The sequence below is a fragment of the Balaenoptera physalus genome (assembly GCF_965194825.1).
Source record: "Balaenoptera physalus genome assembly, chromosome: 7".
Lineage (NCBI taxonomy): Eukaryota > Metazoa > Chordata > Mammalia > Artiodactyla > Balaenopteridae > Balaenoptera > Balaenoptera physalus.
Window position 1 is genome coordinate 30,956,854 of NC_138886.1, and position 25,777 is coordinate 30,982,630.

A 25,777-nucleotide genomic window follows, 5' to 3' on the forward strand; every position below is an offset into this window, starting at 1 on the left:
AGAAAAAAAATCAGAGCAAGGATATATGCTAACCTATATATCTAATTACCGACATAATACTTTGAGTATATTAAGTAATAATGTTTACATAAAGAAGGAAGAAAGAAAGGGAGGAAGGGGGTCATTTTATAACTTCAAGGTAGGACAGGATTCCTGGTCCATCCATTTCAGACTGTGATGGACGTAAAGGTCTCTGATAAAATAATCCAGCTCTTAGATCTCAGTGAATGGGCTTCTTGGATGTTCATTTCACTGCGTTTCTCTGATCACACACAGGGTGCTATTTCTCCATCCACTGGGTTCCATAGTCTCATACAGGGCCTGATTCTGCTTGGAGAGAGAGGGGAAGATTCTGCTTGATAAAGGTAGGGGTCTCTTTTCTTTCCTGCCTGGCCCCAGCTGGTGTTGGAAGCCGTCTACACACTGGCAGATTTATGACTCTGGTTCTGGCAATGGTTGGGTTCCTCCATCTGTATCTTTGCCACACACACTCTGCCTCTATCCACCACTCTTTTCAGAGAGCAGCTGGGACATGCGGGACTCTCCATGTGTTCGGCCCTGGCTGTCCTGCCTATTATGGCCTCTCAAATTGTTGGCTAACAAGCATCCTATCACTCATAGCAAATGAGCATACCCTCTGGTGAGAAATGATCAAGGCCAGACTCTAGACCTGGCCATGAACAAACAGCAAGTGAATTCCATTGGTGCATCTCTCATCCCCCAGCTATGCTGGCTACAATCACAAGTGACACGACCTAAGACACTTAGATAACAGTAAATATACTTTTAGTGAGGATAACTCGATAAATTTGTCTTTCAAATATGGAAACCCAAATGGCAAATAAACAAATAACCCTGGAATATAATACATCAGTTTGGTGTGTTATCTTGCAGACTTCACTTCTTTACAATCTTTAAAGCAGGTCTGATAAGGCATAAATAAGTGATATAAATGCAAAATATTTAGGGGATAGTGTTCAGATTTCAAAATATAAAATCTGCAGAAAAAGTCACTGGAAGATGTATTATAATTTCATATTGTAAGGGGGACTCACTGCATGTTCTATGTGGCTGTCATCATAAAGGGTGTCTAGAATTCCTGGAATATATGTTTTGGGTTCACACATATGCTAGTTGTAGCTCTGGTACTTGGCAATATCAGAGTCATTGCTGTTTCTTGAATGTGGGCTGTTGAGTTGAAATCTCAGCTCCCTCCCTTCTTGATGTGTGACTTTGGGCAGGTAACTGAACCTTTCTGAGCTTCTGTTTTTCTTTTTTTCATGACTCTGAACATGAGGGTAATAACTATATCAGAAAATTATTGAGAGTATTAGAAAATGTATGTCAAAACATCTATAGGTGCTCAAAGAATGTTTGTTGCTTTCACTTACTGGTCAGTCTAGGCAAGAATGTGTATTGAAATTGCTTGAAAAATTGTCCTGGATTAAGAAAACATGGTGTGATTCTAGCTCTGCTCTGCCCCTAACCAGATGTTCGATCTTGGACCACTTGCTTGACCTCTCTGGGCCTAGTTTCTCATCTGTCAGTTTCTTATCTGTTGGACTAGGAGACCTTTAAGTTGCTTTTCCAGCTCCAACATCTTTGCCTTTATGATAGGAACTGACAAGAGAGGGCTGATTAAGGGAACTGAAATCATGTAATTGGGCTTTAATCTCTCTCCTGTTGGTTAAGCTCTCCAGGGCCAGTGTAGTTTCTTGCAATGCTTCTTCCTTCAGCCTTCATTCACTTTTAAAATCCCATGGGGCTTTGCCCTCACCAAGTAATCTTCCCTAAAAGCAAAGTGGACACAGCCTGCTCCAGAGTCATCACATTGCCTGATAAGTCTGTTACCTGTGTGCCTAAGGACAGCAGAGGCTGGTAGCTCCTCCCTGGATTTCTGTGTGTCATGCTCTGAGGAAGAAGAGAGGGTTCTTTGCATACTTCTCAATATTAATGTCTAAGTAGCTTCAGAGCTTTCAGTCCCAGGGATTTTTGGAGGCTTCCAATATCCTCCTTGGGAAGATTCTTTACTCATGAGCATTTCCAAGAAAGGCAGGCATGGTTTTTGCCGTAGATTTTGTTTAAAAGTGACCCAGGGGATTTTAAATGTACAGACTATGCAGCCAGTCCTGGCCGCCGACGTCTAAACGCTCTGCTTTCATCTTTGCTGATGAGTGCCGGTGACAGCCCAGATCTGCAGAGAGGTTCTGCTCCTCTGACCTGCCGAGCTGTGCTTGGTTCAAGAACTCTTGACTTCTGCTTTTTCACACCTAAGTGTAAGTAAAGGAATTCAGCTCTAGACACTTCCTATGCCTCTCAAAGCTGAACGCTTCAATAGAATCAAGGCCACGTGGATGATGGCATTTTGGAAATCATTCAGCAACTCAGATAATAAATGTTTTGTGGATTGGAGCGTCATTACTGGTCTTAATCCAGGGGTGGCATCTACCCATTCAAAACTCTTTTAAGTTGACACTTGCTATATAATGCAACACCAAGGTGGGACGCTACTTTTCCAAAGCAGGGTATTCTCTTGAGCCTTTTTTTTTTTTTCTTTCTGGACGGTGGATGCAAGAGAAATGGGAATTTAAAATGAGTTAGCTAAAATTACTGCTCTTAACAAAAAGTAAAATGCATTGTGATCACCAAGTAAACTGACCATCACATAATTTTAGGCAAACAGTAGTCTTTTCAAGAAACAAATTATCAAAGCTCCTAACACAATCACCTATTCACCAATCCTTAAAAGGGGCATCTCAAAGGTGGTAAGCAAGTCTCTCCATGGGACGATGTTAAGGGGAAAAATAATCTGTAAAGGAATTTGGGGCACTCATCTGCCACATGGATAGTAAATAGGGAAATGGATATTTTTCTTCAACGTTTTAAAAAAAAATCCACAACAATTAATGAGGCTATCTATAACCCTTTCCCAGAAAAAAAAGTAAATTGTAATGACTAAGTACATTTGCAACAAAGAAAATGTGTTCACGGTAAAAAAAAAAAAAAAAGTCATGAGATAATGTACAAAAGGGAAAAAGATGTGAATGATGAAGTGTTAAAAAGGGGTTTCAACAGATGAGGTTGTTCAGTACAGGCACCCACACTGTCTCCTTTGCTCTGGCAGCTGCGTCCTTCGCCAGCCAGGCAACAGATGTGCATTTACCCAGGGCCCACTCTGATTCACACTGTGCATTGAGCTTTTGTATTCACTGCAAGAGCTTATGGCCCAGAAACCCCCAGGTGAAGAGTTGCAGTTTCCTCCAGATTGTGCCTTTCTATCAAATTATGCTTGTCTCTTCCTTTCCCAGGATATTCTAGATGAGTCTTGTGTGTGTGCGCGTGCACACAAACTGTGAGCTGTGTCAATTCTCTCAGGCTGGGCGTCAAACGTTCTGCTGCTTCAGTTCTAAATACTCCCATCACTTTGTTGTGAGGCCAAAAAAAGGTTTACTAGCTATTTTCTCATGCCTGTGGTGCTGGGGCTGAGATAAAATAAGGGTAAATCAGATTCTCCACCGGGTTAAATCCTCTTATCCAAACAGGCTCTCTGCCTTTGACTCTGAGTCTGTGAGTTTATTCAGGGGGCCTGAGGCAGTTGTTAGCCAGGGTTTCCACGTTGGTCAGAATGCACCCTGCAGGTTTCCTGGAAGTGTGGGCCAACACTTTTGGCTAAATGGTTCTGGACACAATAAATCCCCCAAGCTCTAACCTTTCCTAAGTCCCCGTACAGCTTTCTCCTGTGTGGCCTTGCCTCAACATGATGCTGATCCTTTCTGACAGCGAAGCACAAAAGGAGAAATAGGAAATGACAGGTCAAGCCCACGGCAGTCTTTTCCCTCATGCCTTTCTTGTGTGTCCCTGCAAGCAGCGCCCATCCTTGGAGACACACGGCAGTTTAGGATGCTAGGTTTTTCTATGGTTAATGTGCTAGAGCAGCGGTCCCCGACCTTTTTGGCACCAGGGACCGGTTTTGTGGAAGACAATTTTTCCACGGATGGGGGGGGGGATAGTTCAGGCAGTAATGTGAGCGATGGGGAACGGCAGATGAAGCTTCGCTAGCTTGCCCGCCGCTTACCTGCTGCTGTGCGGCCCGGTTCCTAACAGGCTGACGACCGATACTGGTCCGCGGCCTGGGGTTTGGGGACCCCTGTGCTAGAGAATACACAGAACACCAAGGACGAGTCCAGGTTGAACTACCTTTTTTGAGAATTGCCATTAGTTTGTGTCACATAAGTCACCCCCGAGGAGTCTTGCCTTCTTTCTACTACAGGGAAAATAGGAAATGGGTTTAAGAAGGAGTACACACACACACACACACACACACACACACACACACACACACACACACACACACACACACACACACACACACACACACACACACACACACACACACACACACACACACACACACACACACACACACACACACACACACACACACACACACACACACACCCCATTCTGTGAAACACCTGGCCAGGCACAGATTGAACTCCTGAAAGAAAGTCAAGAGAGCCTAGGGAGTTGGGAATCTGACATTTGGAGTCTTCCAATTAGAGGGTTCTTGTTTCATCTCTCAAGGAATATTAGAACCAGAAAGATCTTGGAGATCATTTGGCCCAACCCCACCTTTTATGGATGAGAAATCGAACCCAAAGAGGGAACATGCCTTATCAGAGGTCACACAATTCCCGGGGGCAAAGCCACAACTGGGATCCCTCCCTCTCCTGACAGATCAGGCCTGAGACAGGATGACCGCAGTGTGAGGATAATGAAGGATGCAGGGGCAGGGGGCGTGCTGAGCTAGGCACTCGGGATCTGTGTGCAAGTGGCCCATAAAAGACTGCTCTAGGATACACCGTATCTCTCCAGGAAGGGGCAGAAGTAAACATGGCTCCTTGCTCCCAGGAGATGTCCCTGAGCATCAGGGGAGTTCTGCCCTCTGTCCTGCTGCTGCTCACTTGTTTTCAGGTCTTGGGGGGAAGATCAGGCACCACAGCAGGGTTTCAAGGTCACTCAGCTCTCTGCCATTAACCCATCAGCTGTAATCAGCGCTGGTTCCTAGCAATGCCCCTCATTCGGGAGGAAAATAAAAGTAGAACCAAATGGGTGGGTAACTGTCCAATTACATACAGAATTAACTGCGACCTTCAGCAAATCATTTAATGTAGCTAAGTCTCAAGTTACAAGTAACGTAGCTAACAACTGGCCCCCTGAATAACTAACAGACTCAGAGTCAAAAATGAAGGGAATTGGACCACAAACTTTCTCTATGTTCTTTGGGATGTCTCTTTTCTATTTCACTGGTATGCTGTGAGGATAAAGTAGGCAAGGACTGCAGAGTACAACTAAATTAAAAGACGTTATTCTTGCCATCATCATTTATGGAATATTCCTCAGCACATATCTTGGAGGCCTGCCATCATTATTGGTCACATTTTTCACCCAGAGAAGCAAAGGAATGGAACGGCTGAATCAGTGTTCCATACTTGAAAACTAGAGTAGAACTGTTGGTCCTTAATACTCAGTTCACTAATCCGTTGGCCATATCCCCATGGCTTCCCATCAGAGCATTTGACCCCATGTCAGTTTGTGTCCTTTGGGGAAAAGGAACTGGTGGAAGATATGTGATCAAAATTTGTAGGCGGGAGAAGAGTTTTTGCTGAAAATCTTAAAATGAAAGATCTATCATTTTTACCCAAAGAGAAGAGAAAATTCATCATAAAGTTCTGTTTTGTTTTTTGGCCATGTGTGTTTTTGTTGATTAGAATTGCTATTTTTCAAGTCTTATTAAAGATTGGTCATTTCATAATTATGTCAGAAGAACTGGAATGTTTTAAAAATATATCTTTCAATTCGAAAATACTGCATTGATGTAGAATTTAAACATATATATATATATATATAACAGAAGAAAAAAGACTGTACCATTAGCACTCAGAGATAACAGCTATACATTTTTAGTTTATTTCTTACTAGTCTTTTATGTGTAATTATAAATTCGGGATTATACTTGTAACACACATGGTGTCTTGTTAGGGTCTATTAAATATTCAGACCCACAGACAGCCACATGCTTCACTTGGCACTGGTCCACTTGGGAGGAACAACAGCTTGCCAATAGGGCAGCATCACATGCTCCTCTTTAGCACATGCCCTTGCAGTGGTCCAGCACAGCTCAGGTGCAAGGAGACTGCAGACATATCAGAGGATGCAGGAGCCACCAGCTTAAAAGACACATCATGTCCTATAGGAGTCAATATATGGTATAGCAACTCCATAGACACAGCTTCCAAGTTCCCACATTGGACATGCCAAGTGTCCAGAGTCACTGTACTTGGAAGTCACAGCATGGCACCTTTTCAGGTAATTATAGTTCTCTGGGTCCAGAGGCAATTCACCAATCGGGTTAATTTTGCCTAGTAACATAGCTGATACATATCTTTTTCTAAGGAAACAGAGCTAGAAAACTAAGGGAAGTTCAAATTCTCTTATAGAAGAGAAAAACTTTTATCTGCAATACTATATACAATTTTTTAGCCTTCATAAAAATCATTTCACTAAATCACAAGCATGTTTCTTTGCTATTAGAGGTGTTTCAGAAACATGACTGCCCGGAATGTGTTTAGACAGTCCTCTAATGCTGTGTATTTAGCCAAGTTTTCCTTCCACTCTTAAAACTATCACTGACATGAACATCCCTATATACAAATCTTTGTATTTATATACAACTCTGGTTATCTCTTTAACATAAATTCAGGGCATGGAATTAATGACTGGGTCTGAAGTTGATAAAAATCTCAGTACATCTCGACCAGCTGCTCTTCAGAAAGAAAATGTCAGTTTACATTTGAATTGTATGAAAGTATCTGCACCTTTAACAACACGGGTTAAACTTTAAAACATTTGCCAAACTTAGATGGGAAAAATGCTGTATTTAAAATAATTTTTCTTTGATAATTGATGAGTTTAGAAATGTTTATATGCATACAGTCAATTTATTGTTGTTAATTGTCTATTTTTGTCCTTTCTAATTTTTATTTTGGGAAGCTCATCTTTTTAAGTATTAGGAATATTTACATTGGAGTCTCATGCTGCAAATTTTTTTGCAGTCTTTATTTACTTTTTCTTTTGGTAGAAATGCTTATTTTCAGGTAGACAAATGTATCAATCCTTTTCTATCTGCCTGCAACAACATTCCTAATTGAGGATGCTTCTGTGGGTGTGTATGTAGACTTTCTAAGTGTTTGAAATCCAAATTTTTCTCACCTCCTAATGTGCATTGAAAAGCTTTCCACCTATTTTAAGGCTCTGGAACAGTTTACATAGTTATGGGTTTTCTTTTTTTTTTTTTTGATTAATTAATTAATTAACTTTTGGCTGCGTTGGGTCTTTGTTGCTGTGTGCGGGCTTTCTCTAGCTGCGGCGAGCGGGGGCTACTCTTCGTTGCGGTGCACTGGCTTCTCATTGCGGTAGCTTCTCTTGCTGTGGAGCATGGGCTCTAGGCGCGTGGGCTTCAGTAGATGTGGCACACAGGCTCAGTAGTTGTGGCACGCAGGCTCAGTAGTTGTGGCACACGGGCTTAGTTGCTCCGCGGCATGTGGGATCTTCCCAGACCAGGGTTTGAACCCGTGTCCCCTGCGTTGGCAGGCAGACTCTCAACCACTGCGCCACCAGGGAAGCCCAGCTATGGGTTTTCTATCCCTTGAAAGTTTGAAGGAATTTATACTATAGTTATGTGTCCCCAGTACTATTTTGTGCAATAAATTTTAGACATGTTTAAAAATTTGTATTCATTTATTCAGCTTTTCTACATTTTTAAAGGCATTGTTAGTAAGTTATCTTTTCATAGAATATTATAAATTTTATTGAGAAGTAAGCATGTATTGGCAAAGAATTGAATATACAATTTAAATAAAACTGCAGTGTAGACTTTAAAGGTTTATATATTTTTGCTTATATATTCTTTTTTTTCTTGACTTTTTTTTTTATTGGAGTATAACTGCTTTACAATGGTGTGTTAGTTTCTGCTTTATAACAAAGTGAATCAGTTATACATATACATATGTTCCCATATCTCTTCCCTCTTGCATCTTCCTCCCTTCCACTCTCCCTATCCCACCCCTCTAGGTGATCACAAAGCACCGAGCTGATCTCCCTGTGCTATGCGGCTGCTTCCCAGTAGCTATCTATTTTACGTTTGGTAGTGTATATATGTCCATGCCACTCTCTCACTGTGTCACAGCTTACCCTTCCCCCTCCCCATATCCTCAAGTCCATTCTCTAGTAGGTCTGTGTCTTTATTCCCGTCTTACCACTAGGTTCTTCATGACCCTTTTTTTTTCTTTTTTTTCCCCTTAGATTCCATATATATGTGTTAGCATACAATATTTGTTTTTCTCTTTCTGACTTACTTCACTCTGTATGACAGACTCTAGGTCCGTCCACCTCACTACAAATAACTCCATTTCGTTTCTTTTTATGGCTGAGTAATATTCCATTGTATATATGTGCCCCATCTTCTTTATCCATTCATCAGATGATGGACACTTAGGTTGCTTCCATGTCCTGGCTATTGTAAATAGAGCTGCAATGAACATTTTGGTAAATGACTCTTTTTGAATTATGGTTTTATCAGGGTATATGCCCAGTACTGGGATTGCTGGGTTGTATGGTAGTTCTATTTTTAGTTTTTTAAGGAACCTCCATACTGTTCTCCATAGCGGCTGTATCAATTTACATTCCCACCAACAGTGCAAGAGGGTTCCCTTTTCTCCACACCCTCTCCAGCATTTATTGTTTGTAGATTTTTTGATGATGGCCATTCTGACTGGTGTGAGGTGATATCTCATTGTAGTTTTGATTTGCATTTCTCTAATGATTAATGATGTTGAGCATTCTTTCATGTGTTTGTTGGCAATCTGTATATCTTCTTTGGAGAAATATCTATTTAGGTCTTCTGCCCATTTTTGGATTGGGTTGTTTGTTTTTTTGTTATTGAGCTGCATGAGCTGCTTGTAAATTTTGGAGATTAATCCTTTGTCAGTTGGTTCATTTGCAAATATTTTCTCCCATTCTGAGGGTTGTCTTATGGTCTTGTTTATGGTTTCCTTTGCTGTGCAAAAGCTTTTAAGTTTCATTAGGTCCCATTTGTTTATTTTTGTTTTTATTTCCATTTCTCTAGGAGCTGGGTCAAAAAGGATCTTGCTGTGATTTATGTCATAGAGTGTTCTGCCTATGTTTTCCTCTAAGAGTTTGATAGTGTCTGGCCTTACATTTAGGTCTTTAATCCATTTTGAGTTTATTTTTGTGTATGGTGTCAGGGAGTGTTCTAATTTCATACTTTTACATGTAGCTGTCCAGTTTTCCCAGCACCACTTATTGAAGAGGCTGTCTTTTCTCCACTGTATATGCTTGCCTCCTTTATCAAAGATAAGGTGACCATATGTGTGTGGGTTTCTCTCTGGGCTTTCTATCCTGTTCCATTGATCTATATTTCTGTTTTTGTGCTAGTACCATACTGTCTTGATTACTGTAGCTTTGTAGTATAGTCTGAAGTCAGGGAGCCTGATTCCTCCAGCTCCATGTTTCGTTCTCAAGATTGCTTTGGCTATTCGGGGTCTTTTGTGTTTCCATACAAATTGTGAAATTTTTTGCTCTAGTTCTGTGAAAAATGCCAGTGGTAGTTTGATAGGGATTGCATTGAATCTGTAGATTGCTTTGGGTAGTATAGTCATTTTCACAATGTTGATTCTTCCAATCCAATAACATGGTATATCTCTCCATCTGTTCGTATCATCTTTAATTTCTTTCATCAGTGTCTTATAATTTTCTGCATACAGGTCTTTTGTCTCCTTAGATAGGTTTATTCCTAGATATTTTATTCTTTTTGTTGCAATGGTAAATGGGAGTGTTTTCTTAATTTCACTTTCAGATTTTTCATCATTAGTGTATAGGAATGCAAGAGATTTCTGTGCATTAATTTTGTATCCTGCAACTTTACCAAATTCATTGATTAGCTCTAGTAGTTTTTGGGTGGCAGTTTTAGGATTCTCTATGTATAGTATCATGTCATCTGCACACAGTGACAGTTTTACTTCTTCTTTTCCAATTTGGATTCCTTTTATTCCTTTTTCTTCTCTAATTGCTGTGGCTAAAACTTCCAAAACTATGTTGAATAACAGTGGTGAGAGTGGGCAACCTTGTCTTGTTCCTGATCTTAGTGGAAATGGTTTCAGTTTTTCACCATTGAGGACGATGTTGGCTGTGGGTTTGTCATATATGGCCTTTATTATGTTGAGGAAATTTCCCTCTATGCCTACTTTCTGCAGGGCTTTTATCAAAAATGGGTGTTGAATTTTGTTGAAAGCTTTCTCTGCATCTATTGAGATGATCATATGGTTTTTCTCCTTCAATTTGTTAATATGGTGTATCACGTTGATTGATTTGCGTATATTGAAGAATCCTTGCATTCCTGGAATAAACCCCACTTGATCATGGTGTATGATCCTTTTAATGTGCTGTTGGATTCTGTTTGCTAGTATTTTGTTGAGGATTTTTGCATCTATGTTCATCAGTGATATTGGCCTGTAGTTTTCTTTCTTTGTGACATCTTTGTCTGGTTTTGGTATCAGGGTGATGGTGGATTCGTAGAATGAGTTGGGGAATTTTCCTCCCTCTGCAATATTTTGGAAGAGTTTGAGAAGGATAGGTGTTAGCTCTTCTCTAAATGTTTGATAGAATTCGCCTGTGAAGCCATCTGGTCCTGGGCTTTTGTTTGTTGGAAGATTTTTAATCACAGTTTCAATTTCAGGGCTTGTGATTGGTCTGTTCATATTTTCTATTTCTTCCTGGTTTAGTCTCAGCAGGTTGTGCATTTCTAAGAATTTGTCCATTTCTTCCAGGTTGTCCATTTTATTGGCATAGAGTTGCTTGTAGTAATCTCTCATGATCCTTTGTATTTTTGCAGTGTCAGTTGTTACTTCTCCTTTTTCATTTCTAATTCTACTGATTTCAGTCTTCTCCCTTTTTTACTTGATGAGTCTGGCTAATGGTTTATCAATTTTGTTTATCTTCTCAAAGAACCAGCTTTTAGTTTTATTGATCTTTGCTATCGTTTCCTTCATTTCTTTTTCATTTATTTCTGATCTGATCTTTATGATTTCTTTCCTTCTGCTAACCTTGGGGTTTTTTTGTTCTTCTTTCTCTAATTGCTTTAGGTGCAAGGTTAGGTTGTTTATTTGAGATGTTTCCTGTTTCTTAAGGTCGGATTGTATTGCTATAAACTTCCCTCTAAGAACTGCTTTTGCTGCATTCCATAGGTTTTGGGTCGTCGTGTCTCTATTGTCATTTGTTTTTAGGTATTTTTTGATTTCCACTTTGATTTCTTCAGTGATCACTTCGTTATTAAGTAGTGTATTGTTTAGCCTCCATGTGTTTGTATTTTTTACAGATCTTTTCCTGTAATTGATATCTAGTCTCATAGTGTTGTGGTCGGAAAAGATACTTGATACGATTTCAATTTTCTTAAATTTACCAAGGCTTGATTTGTGACCCTAGATATGATCTATCCTGGAGAATGTTCCATGGGCACTTGAGAAAAATGTGTATTCTGTTGTTTTTGGGTGGAATGTCCTATAAATATCAATTAAGTCCATCTTGTTTAATGTATCATTTAAAGCTTGTGTTTCCTTATTTATTTTCATTTTGGATGATCTGTCCATTGGTGAAAGTGGGGTGTTAAAGTCCCCTACTATGATTGTGTTACTGTCGATATCCCCTTTATGGCTGTTAGTATTTGCCTTATGTATTGAGGTGCTCCTATGTTGGGTGCATAAATATTTACAATTGTTATATCTTCTTCTTGGATTGATCCCTTGATCATTATGTAGTATCCTTCTTTGTCTCTTATAATAGTCTTTAATTTAAAGTCTATTTTGTCTGATATGAGAACTCCTACTCCAGCTTTCTTTTGATTTCCATTTGCATGGAATATCTTTTTCCATCCCCTCACTTTCAGTCTGTATGTGTCCCTAGGTCTGAAGTGGGTCTCTTGTAGACAGCATATATACGGGTCTTGTTTTTGTATCCATTCATCCAGTCTGTGTCTTTTGGTGGGAGCATTTAATCCATTTACATTTAAGGTAATTATCAGTATGTATGTTCTTATTCCCATTTTCTTAAATGTTTTGGGTTTATTATTGTAGGTGTTTTCCTTCTCTTGTGTTTCTTGCCTAGAGAAGTTCCTTTAGCATTTGTTGTAAAGCTGGTTTGGTGGTGCTGAACTCTCTCAGCTTTTGCTTGTCTGTAAAGGTTTTAATTTCTCCATCAAATCTGAATGAGATCCTTGCTGGGTAGAGTAATCTTGGTTGTAGGTTTTTCTCCTTCATCACTTTAAATATGTCCTGCCACTCCCTTCTGGCTTGCAGAGTTTCTGCTGAAAGATCAGCTGTTAACCTTGTGTGTTGTTTGTTGTTTTTCCCTTGCTGCTTTTAATATGTTTTCTTTATATTTAATTTTTGATAGTTTGATTACTATGTGTCTTGGCGTGTTTCTCCTTGGATTTATCCTGTATGGGACTCTCTGTGCTTCCAGGACTTGATTAACTATTTCCTTTCCCATATTAGGGAATTTTTCAACTATAATCTCTTCAAATATTTTCTCAGTCCTTTCTTTTTCTCTTCTTCTTCTGGGACCCCTATAGTTCGAATGTTGGTGCGTTTAATGTTGTCCCAGAGGTCTCTGAGACTGTCCTCAGTTCTTTTCATTCTTTTTTGTTTATTCTGCTCTGCAGTAGTTATTTCCACTATTTTATCTTCCAGGTCACTTATCCGTTCTTCTGCCTCAGTTATTCTACTATTGATCCCTTCTCGAGTATTTTTAATTTCATTTATTGTGTTTTTCATCATTGCTTGGTTCCTCTTTAGTTCTTCTAGGTCCTTGTTAAATGTTTCTTGCATTTTGTTTATTCTATTTCCAAGATTTTGGATCACCTTTACTATCATTATTCTGAATTCTTTTTCAGGTAGACTGCCTATTTCCTCTTCATTTGTTAGGTTTGGTGTGTTTTTACCTTGCTCCTTCATCTGCTGTGTGTTTTTCCGTCTTCTCATTTTGCTTATCTTACTGAGTTTGGGGTCTCCTTTTCACAGGCTGCAGGTTCGTATTTCCCATTGTTTTTGGTGTCTGTCCCCAGTGGCTAAGGTTGGTTCAGTGGGTTGTGTAGGCTTCCTGGTGGAGGGGACTAGTGCCTGTGTTCTGGTGGATGAGGCTGGATCTTGTCTTTCTGGTGGGCAGGTCTACGTCTGGTGGTGTATTTTGGGGTGTCTGTGGCCTTATTATGATTTTAGGCAGCCTCTCTGCTAATGGATGGGGCTGTGTTCCTGTCTTGCTAGTTGTTTGGCATAGGGTGTCCAGCACTGTAGCTTGCTGGTCATTTAGTGAAGCTGGGTCTTGGTGTTGAGATGGAGATGTCTGAGAGATTTTCGCCGTTTGGTATTACATGGAGCTGGGAGGTCTCTTGTGGACCAGTGTCCTGAGCTTGGCTCTCTCACCTCTGAGGCACAGCCCTGACGCCTGGTTGGAGCAGCAAGAGCCTTTCATCTACACGGCTCAGAATAAAAGGGAGAGAAAATAGAAAGAAAGAAAGAAAGAAAGAAAGAGGATAAAATAAAATAAAATAAAGTAAGATAAAATAAAATAATTAAAATAAAAAATAATTATTAAGAAAAAAAATTTTTTAAGTAAAAAAAAAACAAACAAAAAAATAACGGACGGACAGAACCCTAGGACAAACGGTGAAAGCAAAGCTATACAGACAAAATCTCACACAGAAGCATACACATACACACTCACAAAAAGAGAAAAAGGGAAAAAAATAATATATCTTGCTCCCAAAGTCCACCTCCTCAATTTGGGTTGATTCGTTTTCTATTCAGGTATTCCACAGACGCAGGTACATCAAGTTGATTGTGGAGCTTTAATCCACTGCTCCTGAGGCTGCTGGGAGAAATTTCCCTTTCTTTTCTTTGTTTGCACAGCTCCCGGGGTTCAGCGTTGGATTTGGACCCGCCTCTGCATGTAGGTTGCCTGAGGGCATCTGTTCTTCGCTCAGACAGGACAGGGTTAAAGGAGCAGCTGATTCGGGGGCTCTGCCTCACTCAGGCCGGGGGGAGGGAGGGGTACGGATGCGGGGCGAGCCTGCGGAGGCAGGGGCCAGCATGACGTTGCACCAGCCTGAGGCGCGCCGCGCGTTCTCCCGGGAAAGTTTTCCCTGGATCACGGGACCCTGGCAGTGGCGGGCTGCACAGGCTCCCAGGAGGGGAGGTGTGGAGAGTGACCTGTTCTTGCACACAGGCTTCTTGGTGGTGGCAGCAGCAGCCCTAGCGTCTCATGCCCGTCTCTGGGGTCTATGCTGATAGCCGCAGCTCGCACCCGTCTCTGGAGCTCATTTAAGCGGCACTCTGAATCCCCTCTCCTCGCGCACCAGGAAACAAAGAGGGAAGGAAAAGTCTCTTGCCTCTTCGGCAGCTCCAGACTTTTACCCGGACTCCCTCCCGGCTAGCTGTGGCGCACTAGCCCCCTTCAGGCTGTGTTCACGCAGCCAACCCCAGTCCTATCCTTGGGATCGACCGAAGCCCGAGCCTCAGCTCCCAGCCCCCGCTGCCCCAGCGGGTGAGCAGACAAGCCTCTCGGGCTGGTGAGTGCTGCTTGGCACTGATCCTCTGTGCGGGAATCTCTCCGCTTTGCCCTCCGCACCCCTGTGGCTGCGCTCTCCTCCATGGCTCTGAAGCTTCCCCCTCCGCCACCTGCAGTCTCCGCCCGAGAAGGGGCTTCCTAGTGTGTAGAACCCTTTCCTCCTTCACAGCTGCCTCCCAGAGGTGCAGGTCCCGTCCCTATTCTTTTGTCTCTGTTTTTTCTTTTTTCTTTTGCCCTACCCAGGTACGTGGGGAGTTTCTTGCCTTTTGGGAGGTCTGAGGTCTTCTGCCAGCGTTCAGTGGGTGTTCTGTAGGAGCAGTTCCACGTGTAGATGTATTTCTGATGTATCTGTGGGAAGGAAGGTGATCTCCGCATCTTACTCTTCCGCCATCTTCTCCTCTCCGACTTTTTTTTTTAACTTTTGCCTTTCTTATATTAGACTAACCAGGGGATTGTACATTTTACTTATTAATCCTATTGTTTTCTGATTCACTGATTTTCATAATTTTTATTGATCTGTTTCCCTTGCTTTCCTTAGGTGTTTTTGTTTTTTTGTTTTTGTTTTTAAAGGGAAAAAACTCTCTGTAATTACAAAAAGTAATTGCAAGAGAACCTAGGCAATGATGTTTCCTGGGGGCTGGGAAGAAGAGAGGAAAATATGTTAGTTAGTCAATGGATGTTTATGGGACAGGAAGAAACCAGGACCTGATTCCAGACTAATTCTAGGACTAGGTAGAGCTGCCATTAAACCATTACAGATAGAACTCAATGTGGCCTCCAGGTTTTATCTGAGGAGTGAAGTGTGTCACCTTTTAAGGTACTTAGAAGGGTGTCTTTTATGCTTTCTCTTAGTCCTTGGGCTGGTGAGAAAGGAAAAGGGAAAGGTAAGAGGAACACGGAGATCAGTCTTCCTCTGGGAGAGGGCACATCCCCCATCGCTCTAAAGAGGAGGTGATACCAGGGTTTCAGTGGAATCTCCTTCTCTGCAGGGAGAGGAAGTTGGTCTGTGATCCTGAAGAAGGTAAAGATCAGTTTCCAGCCAGGTTCTTTGTTTGCCCAACTTCTAACCATTTAGTCCATGGCAGACGCTGTGCCAAGTCATTTGTATGAAGCATCTTATTTACGTCTTGACAACTCTGTGAAATAGGCAGTCACGTTATCCCCATTTTTGGGGGAGGGAACAGTAGAGTGACTTGCCTGAAGTCACATAGACAGGATGTGAACCCTGGAAGGTCGGACTGCAAAGCATGTGTTTTTAACCACTGTGATAGATCATGTTTTATCACTGCTGACCTTAATTCCTATGGCACAGCCTTATTATTTAAGGGGGAGCTTGTCAAGTCTAGGATCAATGATCAAAACGAACTTAAAGTACTACGACTCATTATGTCCATATTATTTCCTCCTCAAAATTCTATTCTATTTCTCATCTTAAAGCAAGTAAAACATTTGCATAGAAAACAATACTCGAATTGAATGTCTGAGCAATCAGTACATCCCTCAGCATGCCAGTCGGTATTTTTATTACTGCTCCAAGGAGAGGGGAGTGGGAGAGGGCAGGTAGGGGAGGAGGGAGAGTTGGGGGGAGGCAGCTTTGGAAGAGAAAGGGGGGAAATAATAACTGAAATTACATCCCAAATAATCTGACGTTGTAGCATGTTCAGACACAGAAATGTTTATTTTAAAACACTCACAAAGTCATTTTTTTTAAATCAAATTAAGACGTCTGAATGCTAAATCATTTTACCAGACAATACAGATCTATGAGCTTTATGCTTTTGAAATAGTCTCCCAAGAGGTCTGTCTGGCCACTTTTTTTTTTTTTTTGCCTTTGAGAGAGAAGAATGCAATCAATGAAGGTAAATTTGCAACTTAATTGAATGTGACGTAATGTGAGCAGAGCCAGAGCCGCCCAGAACAATTCATAGCAAACTTCAGGTCAAGTGGTTTCTTTCATCTCTGGCCTCTCTGGAAGTTCAGTCAGAAGAGCAAGAGATACAGACCTGGGCGATTCTATTCCACTCTGATTGAGGCTTTGTATCAAGGCCAGCGTTTACATTCAAGACCTCTTCTGAATACACACAACACACAGCATATTTTTTCAAGAGTACAGTCGCTGTTCTTAACATGGCAGCCACTCAGGCCTGTTCATTTAAAAAATATATACGTATGACATTCAGACATTCTTTTAAAAATATATATGTATATATATTTAAATTCAGGAACCAAAAAGCAAAAGCCACCTATAAAAGAAAAGGCAGACAGAAAATGTTGTTTAGGATCCAACAGTAAAGAAGGAAATCCTTTCCTGTACTTACAATAGCAGTTGGGGTGGCAGCCAGCGCACAATAGAGCACCAGAGGGGTGATGAAGCTTTCTTCCTCTGTCCCCGGGTAAGGCTTCATTAAGTCTCCGTCCTGACAGAAGAATCCTTGGATATGCACCTGAAAAGTGTCAGTGCATTCGAAGTAGTAGGCAAGCAGCACTGTCCCAGCCATGATGACAAGCTGAAAATACAGCATGGCCACACAGAGACATTAGCCGGGCTTCGGAGCCGCGCCCGCCCCTCAGCACACTCCCTCCATCACCCAGCAGCTCTCCTTGTATTGGTATTGGCAAGTGTGTGCGTGCCTGGCTCCGTGTGCTCCGGGCTCAGGGGGTGTGTGCTTACTTGTCTGCCTTGTAACATCTGTTACATAAACCTTCCAGAAAATAATGAACAGCTCCCATCTGAGAAGCAGACCACAGCAAGGCTTCTAGAGAGACCCAGGCTCTGCTGCGCCCCTTGCAGGGGATGCATGGGAACCAAGGCAGTACTGCCATTCAGGACAGAGGTGAAAAGTCAAAGGATAGTGGCATATGAATTGGCAAGATGTAGAGTGAGATCTGTTCATGGGCAATTTCATAAAATGTTAGAGATAGACTTACTTTATTATAAAGTATTAGAGGCAGGTAAATGATGCATGAATGAACAAACAGGAAAGCTAAAGCCTAGAAAGGTTAAGGGAAATCTTCAGAACCTAAATTACCGGCGTGGATGAAAACATTGTACAGGTATCCTACATCAGTCATAACTTTTATCCTTTTCCAAAAAGATTTTGCCTTTATTCCAAAATGTTTTCTACCAGTAAGTAAAGGACTTTACTGATGATCACATCTTATTATAGACATATATCCTTCATAAGATTTGGACACAGAAAGGGACACAATTATCCTTTCATTTGATTCAGAAATGTCCCAGATACTCACTGAGGTTTAGATGTAGCCTTTAATAGGTATGAGGAGTTGGGGGAGTATGGAAATGCCATTATTTTTCTCATTCCCATTAGGAAATACCAAATGGCAAGATGAGACGGTGATAAAGGTAGACAGAAAAGAGGTCTTTGAGGTTATGAAATTACAGAAAGTTAAGCTGGAAAAGATCTTAGAGATCTTCCCATCTAAAATCTTTATTTCATAGATGAGAAAATGGAGGCCCAGCAAGGAGAACTGACGACAGCTGGATTATCCAACAAGGAAACCAAACATGTCCTTAGACTGACAATCAGCAAAGCAGGGAAACTAAAATGGGGAAAAATATTTTAAAAGTATCAAAGTAATCATTTTGGGAGAAGAATCAGAACCTGGTAGGGCATCTTTGTACATCTTTTATGGCTTAAAAATTGTTTCTATTTCGAAGTACATAAGGGGCAGGGAGGGGGAAACCATAATCTTTTAGGTTTTAGTCTCAAGTTCTTATTCCAGCCCTGGAATGACTAACCTAAGGTCACGTAGCTAGTTAGTGTTAGACCCAGGACTAGAATCCCACATTTTCTGATCTCCAGGGGGCAAAACACCTGGGTCACAGCATCAAAATCGCATCATACACAAAAGTGTGGAGAGTTATGGGGAGAGAGGCAAAGTGGCTCAACTCTAATGCAGAGAGGCACCATTTGGCATCTTTATCCACGTTCATATCCATTTCTTTAGCCACAACACTGAAGCAGAGCCTTGCACTTTGCCCACTCTCTCACACCTGCTTCTGGTACGTTAGCTCTGCAATTCCTCCTCACTCTAGCAGAAGGCATCATTTTCTTTAAGGGTCATTTGGATTAAGAATCTTCCCCCAGGACTTCCCTGGTGGTGCAGTGGTTAAGAATCCGCCTGCCAATGCAGGGGACACGGGTTCAATCCTTAGTCCAGGAAGATCCCACATGCTGCGGAGCAACTAAGCCCGCGAGCCACAACTACTGAAGCCCGTGCTCCCTACAGCCCGCGAGCTGTACAACTACCAAGCCCGCTTGTTGCAACTACTGAAGCCAGTGCACCTAGAGCCCATGCTCCACAAAAAGAGAAGCCACCACAATGAGAAGCCCGCGCACTGCAAAGAAGAGTAGCCCCCGCTCACCACAACCAGAGAAAGCCCGCGCGCAGCAACAAAGACCCAGTGCAGCCCCCCACAACCAAAAAAACAAGAATCTTCCCTCAACCTTCCATTTTCTCTAACTCTTTGGTTAGAAGCCTTTCTTCTTTGGTTCAGAAGCCTCGAGTATCTCCAGCGGTAACGTGTCTAAAGTACAAACGCCTAACCATCCTGCTATAAAGGTCTTTACCTTTTGGCTGTATCCGTCACCACCTTTATCTCCAGGTAGGCTCCAAATCATACTTCGCAATCACTCTCTCTCACACATGACTTGTTTCTGGCTCTACAAGGATTTTGTTCCATTATCTGTCATTTTCTACCCCTTCTCCCACAGTGGACCTTCTGGCACAACTTCTGACCATCCAGTAATCTCTAGACATTCACATGTGTTTCTCTGTGCCTGAAGCTGTTTATTGGCACGTGTAAACTACCAATGCTCATGCTCACCATCTCTACTGTTTCAAGCATTTTGTTTATTTCTTTTCTCTTTAGCAATGGAGAAGAGACTTGGATAAGGATGTCTCCTATATGAATGAGAGATAGGTGCTCCCAAGCTGCCCCACTGATTGGTGCTCTTGCTAGTAGCTAGTTTATAAAGTCAAGGCCATGAAGTTTCTATTTCTTTTGTGCTGCACTAGTCAATTGAGTCGACCCGACAGGAGGGAACCTAGCCAGCTGACCTGAATGTTTTGGAGCTAACACTAGGATTCCAACAGTTTGGGGGCTCTGCCTCTGGGGCTGTTTCTGTCTCCTGCACAGGCTTGATCTGATTTCTCTATATCTCATCCATGTGGCAGGAAACATATTTCTCTCTCTCAGCTTCATCAGCCCTAAGGAGAAATAAGCTTGGAGAACAGGCAGGATCGATGGGGGCTTTTTGGATAAAACAAAAACAAAAATGGCATCTAGCTTCCTCTATTGAGGAAGAATATTATATTTTACAAGGGACATTTGTGCTACCACTTCCATTTAAAAGAGAAAAAGGTGAAAATGAAGTAAATGAAAGCAAAATAATGTGTGTGTGTGTATATATGTATATGTATGATCTCTCTATATATGATCTATATATATTATATATGTAATATATGTATATATATTATATGTATGTATATATGTGTATATATATGTAAGAGGACTCAGAAAAATGAAGAATAGAAACTTCTAAAACAGAATTGTCTTAACATCAAATACATCAAAATCAACAGTAACAATAAAAAAGCCAAGGTCAATATATCTAAATTTGATATACATAGAAAAAATCTTGAATAGCTGCTTGGCCAATTTAACTATGGAAACAGCATTCAGAGAGAACTGAATGAATGAATGAATCAAGTGCAGGGCATAAAGAACAGAGAACCTTGGAGACGCAGGGTGGTAGAGGTAGATGGGAACTTCCACAGCCTACGGGACAGAACTGACCCATCAGCATGAGTCACCTTGGCCGTGGCTCCTCCCCTGAGCAGCCAGAAACCCCTTCATGTCATTTTAAAGCCATCCTCAAGCTCCCTGGAGAGTCCTCAATAAAATACCAGTTAGAGATGCACAGAAGCAAATATAGAACAATTTGGATCTTGACTTCTAGGTTTCTTTTCTATTGAACATTCTCTTGCGACCATATATTAAAAAGAAGCTTATGCATTTACTGCAGGAACAGAAACAGCACGTTGATTCTGCTTCCACAAGCAGAGAGTTCTGCCTTGCAGCACTGATGACACACAATTAGCCGTCGGTGTCCTCCCTTCCTCCGCCCTGTCCTGGGCCATGATTCATCACTGTCTAGGTTTGTGTCACTCGTGCCAGCTGGCACACTTGCCGTCTCCGCTGCCTTCTCCAGCCCCATTTAGGGAGGCATGGAGGGAGGCCATAATGTTGGTGTCACATGAGCAGATGGTGGGGCTGTGCTGGACCCAAGTGCTGGTGGAAGGGTTGACGGTATTAGTGTGAAAAAAGCAATTATGGCTGTGGGGAGATAATGAGGTAGAAAGAGCTCATGTACCAGGGATTTTCCTCAGCTGTCGCTTTCTAAGAATGACAACCCGATATATGAAAGTGCATTAAATCCTGATCATTCCACAAAGATTCAGAAGGCAGAAGCCAGCAATATCTGAAATCCAGCCTCTCAGAGTTGAGAGTACTGTGTTTCTACCCAGGTTCTCTGCTGATCGGAGAAAAATGAATGTCACAGAGGGATAAGTGGGGAGGTCACAAAGCTGAGAGAAGAAGCTGAGATGACAAGTACGTTTTTCTTTGGTCGGTAAAGTCTGAAGCAATTGTGGACCACTAATTTATATGACAGGATACAAGCTGGGAGCGCAGGGGATGGGTAAATGGTGCTATGACTCATATGAGTATGTATGTGTGTCCAGGGATGTAGGGGCAGACACATGACGTGGAAATGAGAGGACCGGTATCTGGTCTGGAGTGTAAAGGGCGTAGTTTGAACTGGGGACTCCTGGTGCTAGGTGACCAACCATCTCATTTTGCCCAGGACCAAGGGGTTTCCTGGGGGCATGGGGCCTTTCAGTGCTAAAATGGAGGTAGTCTTGAACAAACTGGGGTGCTAGGTCACTCTACCTGAGACAATGTTTCCCTCCCCAAAGAGCTTTCTTATTCTGGGTCTGGCCAGGAGCTATCAAGACCAATGCCAATTAATCAGTCAACCAACATCTGTTTCTGAAAACTGCCTCTGTTGTCAGTTCTGAACTAAGTGCTGTGAAGGTGAGGAATTCTCAGATGTGCTCTCTAACCTCAAGCCATTTGTGATCAAGCCAAGTGGGGAGCGCTCGCCAATACAGGAAACAGACAGTGATCTGTAGGAGGGTGTCAGCTGACCCCAAGCTGGGTTTCATACATGGCTGCATGTGTTTGGTGACCTGGGAGGGATGGGTATTGGCAGAAGGAGAACGAGGGAAGGGGCTACTGCGTGGAGAAGGAGCGAGGGCAAGGGGATGGAGAGGGCAGCATGATGTGTGTTCAGGATATTGGTTTTGACTAAGCCTCGAGGACATATGTTCAATTCCATACAGAGATGGGATAAAGGAAGCGCAGAGCAGAAGGAACGCTGCAGCAGAGCTTAGGTGATGAGATTTGGCAGGGTTGTGATGCAGACGCAAAGTCTTAGGACTCCAGGGGATAGTACACGTTAAAGATTTGCATGTTGTTCAGTATTGAGCAAGCATGTTAGGCACAAGGGTCAGTAGCTGCACGAAAGGGCTGGGGTGGGAAACCCTCAAGTGGCACTGATGGAAGGTGGGAAACAAGGTAGTAAGTTAGAGGGGAAACACCTGAGAAAACTGACAGTGGAAACACCTGAGACCTCACTGGGACCCCCCCCACCCCACCCTTAGAAATAAGGATAACACTTTGGGAGGGGCTGAAAGTTCTCCATAAACAACATGGGCAAGATCCAAGGAGAAGAGGAAGGAGTAGGAGATGGAGGAGGAGGAGATGGTGATGGTAAAGGTGATGACCTATATTACGCATATGTCCTAGGAACTGTTCTAAGCGCTTGACATAAATTGACTCTTCTTCTGCCCAGGCACCCTGTATGTGGTACATATATTATTTCCATTTTATAGAAGAGGAAACAGGCACAGAGAGATTACATGAATTGCATTAAGGTCACACAACTCGGGTGAACCTAGGATGATTACTATAATTATGATGTATTTCTCCACACAAACTTGGGCAGCCTGGGGAAAATCAGGTTACAAATACGTCAGCATAATATTAAGGGCTAAACTATGTGCTACAGACTTGAGTACTTTATTCAGATGTCTCCTAGTATCAATTTCATCTGTATGAAGATTAATAATAACTCATAAATATGCACTGAGGCATGTTTATGTATTCTCATTTCGTTCCAAAAAGGAGTTATACCAACTTCCACCAAATAAAGTAAGCAAGCATCAAAGAGCAGTTGGAACAGAAGAAGAAATAAGTATGGAGATAGGAGTTACATCCTTGAGTATAAGTTGTCTAATAGTCAGCACAATAAGGAGATACTGGTCATTTTCACATTTCACAGTAGGTATATGATAAAAACCAACCAATGGTTGAAGAGTAGAATCTTTCTGATATAGTGACTGGATAGGAATTCATCCTGAGTTTTCACAAGGGACATGACAAACAATGACAATACTGAGTATGTTGGTGCTGTTCTTTATATGGGACTTCATATCAACTCTTAACATAGGCCGATGACATCACATCAAAGCTAAATGCACAAAAACAATAGTGTGAGATAGAAGGGAGGAGGGTCGGCATTATGATTCGGTCTAGGTCGAACTTGAGAGATATAGCACAATGAAAGGTTAAGACTGCTAGGCTGGAAACCTGCTCTGCTGCTTTTACTAGGTGTGTGACTTAAATTCCCATGCCTCTGTTTCTTCGTTAGTAAAGTGGGGCTAATAATGCTACAGCACCTACCTCTTCAGGTCATCATGAGGATTAAATGAGGATTGTGTAGTATTTAGAACAGTATCTGACTCATAATAGTAAGCATGTTCTAAAAGAATGGGTAGACTATATATTCTTCACTCCTTCCTAATTATAGTTTCTCTCAGGTTAGGTTTTTAAAAACTACTGGGTAGCAGTGAATTAGATACTACCTTTTAATAAGTTTCCTGCTAGTGAAATACAGACCTGCATCTTTTTTTTTTTTTAAATAAACAGCCAACTCTTTTTTTTTTTTTATCAGAACATTTTAAACCCCACATTTGTTTTATTTATTTTTATTTTTGGCTGTGTTGGGTCTTCGTTTCTGTGCGAGGGCTTTCTCTAGTTGCGGCAAGCGGGGGCCACTCTTCATCGCGGTGCGCGGGCCTTCTCACTATCGCGGCCTCTCTTGTTGCGGAGCACAGGCTCCAGATACGCAGGCTCAGCAGTTGTGGCTCACGGGACTAGTTGTTCCGCGGCATGTGGGACCCTCCCAGACCAGGGCTCAAACCCGTGTCCCCTGCATTAGCAGGCAGATTCTCCACCACTGCGCCACCAGGGAAGCCCCACCTGCATCTTTTTAAAAAAATGGATTTCATTGTTTAATAATACTACAATGCTATTATTAGAGTAGACTAGCGGAAGGAACCTTTGCTCAGACTACTCTCTGTAGGACAAATCTTTTAACCTTTCCTCATCCCGGTTTCTTCTGTGAAAAAAGATTTACTTTTCAGGGTTGTAATGAGAATTGAGGATATTATACATAAATATCAATGACACTATTTTGGCACATAGTAGATGCTTAATAAATGATATCCCTAGTTATTATTAGCTTCATTTAGTGTTACTGTGTCTTATATATGCCCCTTATTATGGTGGTTTTCCAAACTGCAGATCTCAAACCATTAGTTGATTGTGAAACAAATGTACACAAGGTAGGGTTCAACTAGAATTTTTTAGTGAAAAAGAATGGAATAGAATTGAATATATTAGAGTTTTATACATAGTAAGGACAAGTGTTTTTTTTAAATTTTATTGAAGTACAGTTGATTGGCAATGTTGTGTTAATTTTTGCTGTACAGCAAAGTGACTCAGTTATACATATATACATATTCTTTTTCATATTCTTTTCCATTTTGGTTTATCACAGGATATTGAATATAGTTCCCTGTGCAATACAGTAGGACCTTGTTGTTTATTCATCCTGTATATACTAGTTTGCATCTGCTAATCCCAAACTCCCAATCCTAAGGACAAGTGGTTTTATGTGAAACTTTTGTTGAGTATGTAACATATAGGCAGAGGGAGAAGGTATAATACAAAGTGAAATATATTTCTTACTATGGGTTGTATTTAAAAATCCTTCAATAAAATGTGATTTTATTAGATACTTGTCTCATCATAAGCAAGTTTCTTATACTTTAGTGCCTAAGGCATGTAGGTTCAAATCCCAAATACACTAATTACTACTGTATGTCTTTGAACTTAACCTGTCTATGCCTTAGTTTCCTCACCTGTGAAATGAGTTCTCATGAGAGTGGTATGAGAACTATATAATTAAGTATATCAAAACCACTTAGCAGGCACTCAATAACTGTTAGCTGTTATTTTATTAAGACTTAAGTAGAATATATATTTTTTTCTGAATAAGCAAACAATACCACATGCACTAAAATACATAAGAGAATATGAAGTCATCGCATTAGCCAGGACTGAATAATCAACTAGTTTTTCCATCTATAAAATGATGCTTCTTGACAAGCATCTTATTTCCACAAATATGAATTTTCAAGAGTCAAACTATTCTTAGTTTTGCTATTTGCAAATGATATTATCTCAAGATATGAAGGAATAAAAATAAAATATTAAGCAATCAATTAGTCTTTTGTCAATGTATTTGATCCTTGATTGTCTATTATATTTTGTATTTTATGAAAGATTTTTAAAAATTATTTTATTGTGGTAAGAACACTTAAAATGAGATCTACCCTCTTAACAAATATTTGAGTACCATATGTTATTGTTGACTATAGGTCCAATGTACAGCAGATTTCTAGAGCTTCTTCCTTTTGCTTAACTAAAACCTCATGCCTATTGATTAGTAACTCTCCATTTCCCTCTCAGTCCGGGATCCTTTAATTAATAGGCAATTAAACTGTGGTTAAGAATGACATCCTCTTGTGAAAACTGAAAAACTACAATGGACCAGTGCATGTATATGAGAATTCATTCCTTCTT

At 41.3% G+C, this 25,777-nt stretch overlaps 1 protein-coding gene and 1 long non-coding RNA gene across 9 annotated transcripts in view; one reads left to right on the forward strand and one right to left on the reverse strand.

Moving 5' to 3' along the window:
- LOC309663975 overlaps positions 1-25,777 on the forward strand; it is a 129,778-nt gene that overhangs the window by 43,425 nt on the left and 60,576 nt on the right. The gene's annotated exons all lie outside the window — the stretch shown is intronic.
- The window catches only part of PLPPR1 (phospholipid phosphatase related 1), a 274,835-nt gene that overhangs the window by 36,667 nt on the left and 212,391 nt on the right, over positions 1-25,777 (reverse strand). For 7 of the 8 annotated variants that reach the window (XM_082468756.1, XM_082468758.1, XM_082468757.1 and 4 more), the window contains one exon: positions 17,019-17,207. The exons of the other annotated variant lie outside the window; for it this stretch is intronic. In XM_082468756.1, the coding sequence (XP_082324882.1) occupies positions 17,019-17,207 (189 nt within the window). The remainder of the gene's footprint in view (positions 1-17,018; positions 17,208-25,777) is intronic. 8 annotated transcript variants of the gene reach the window in all.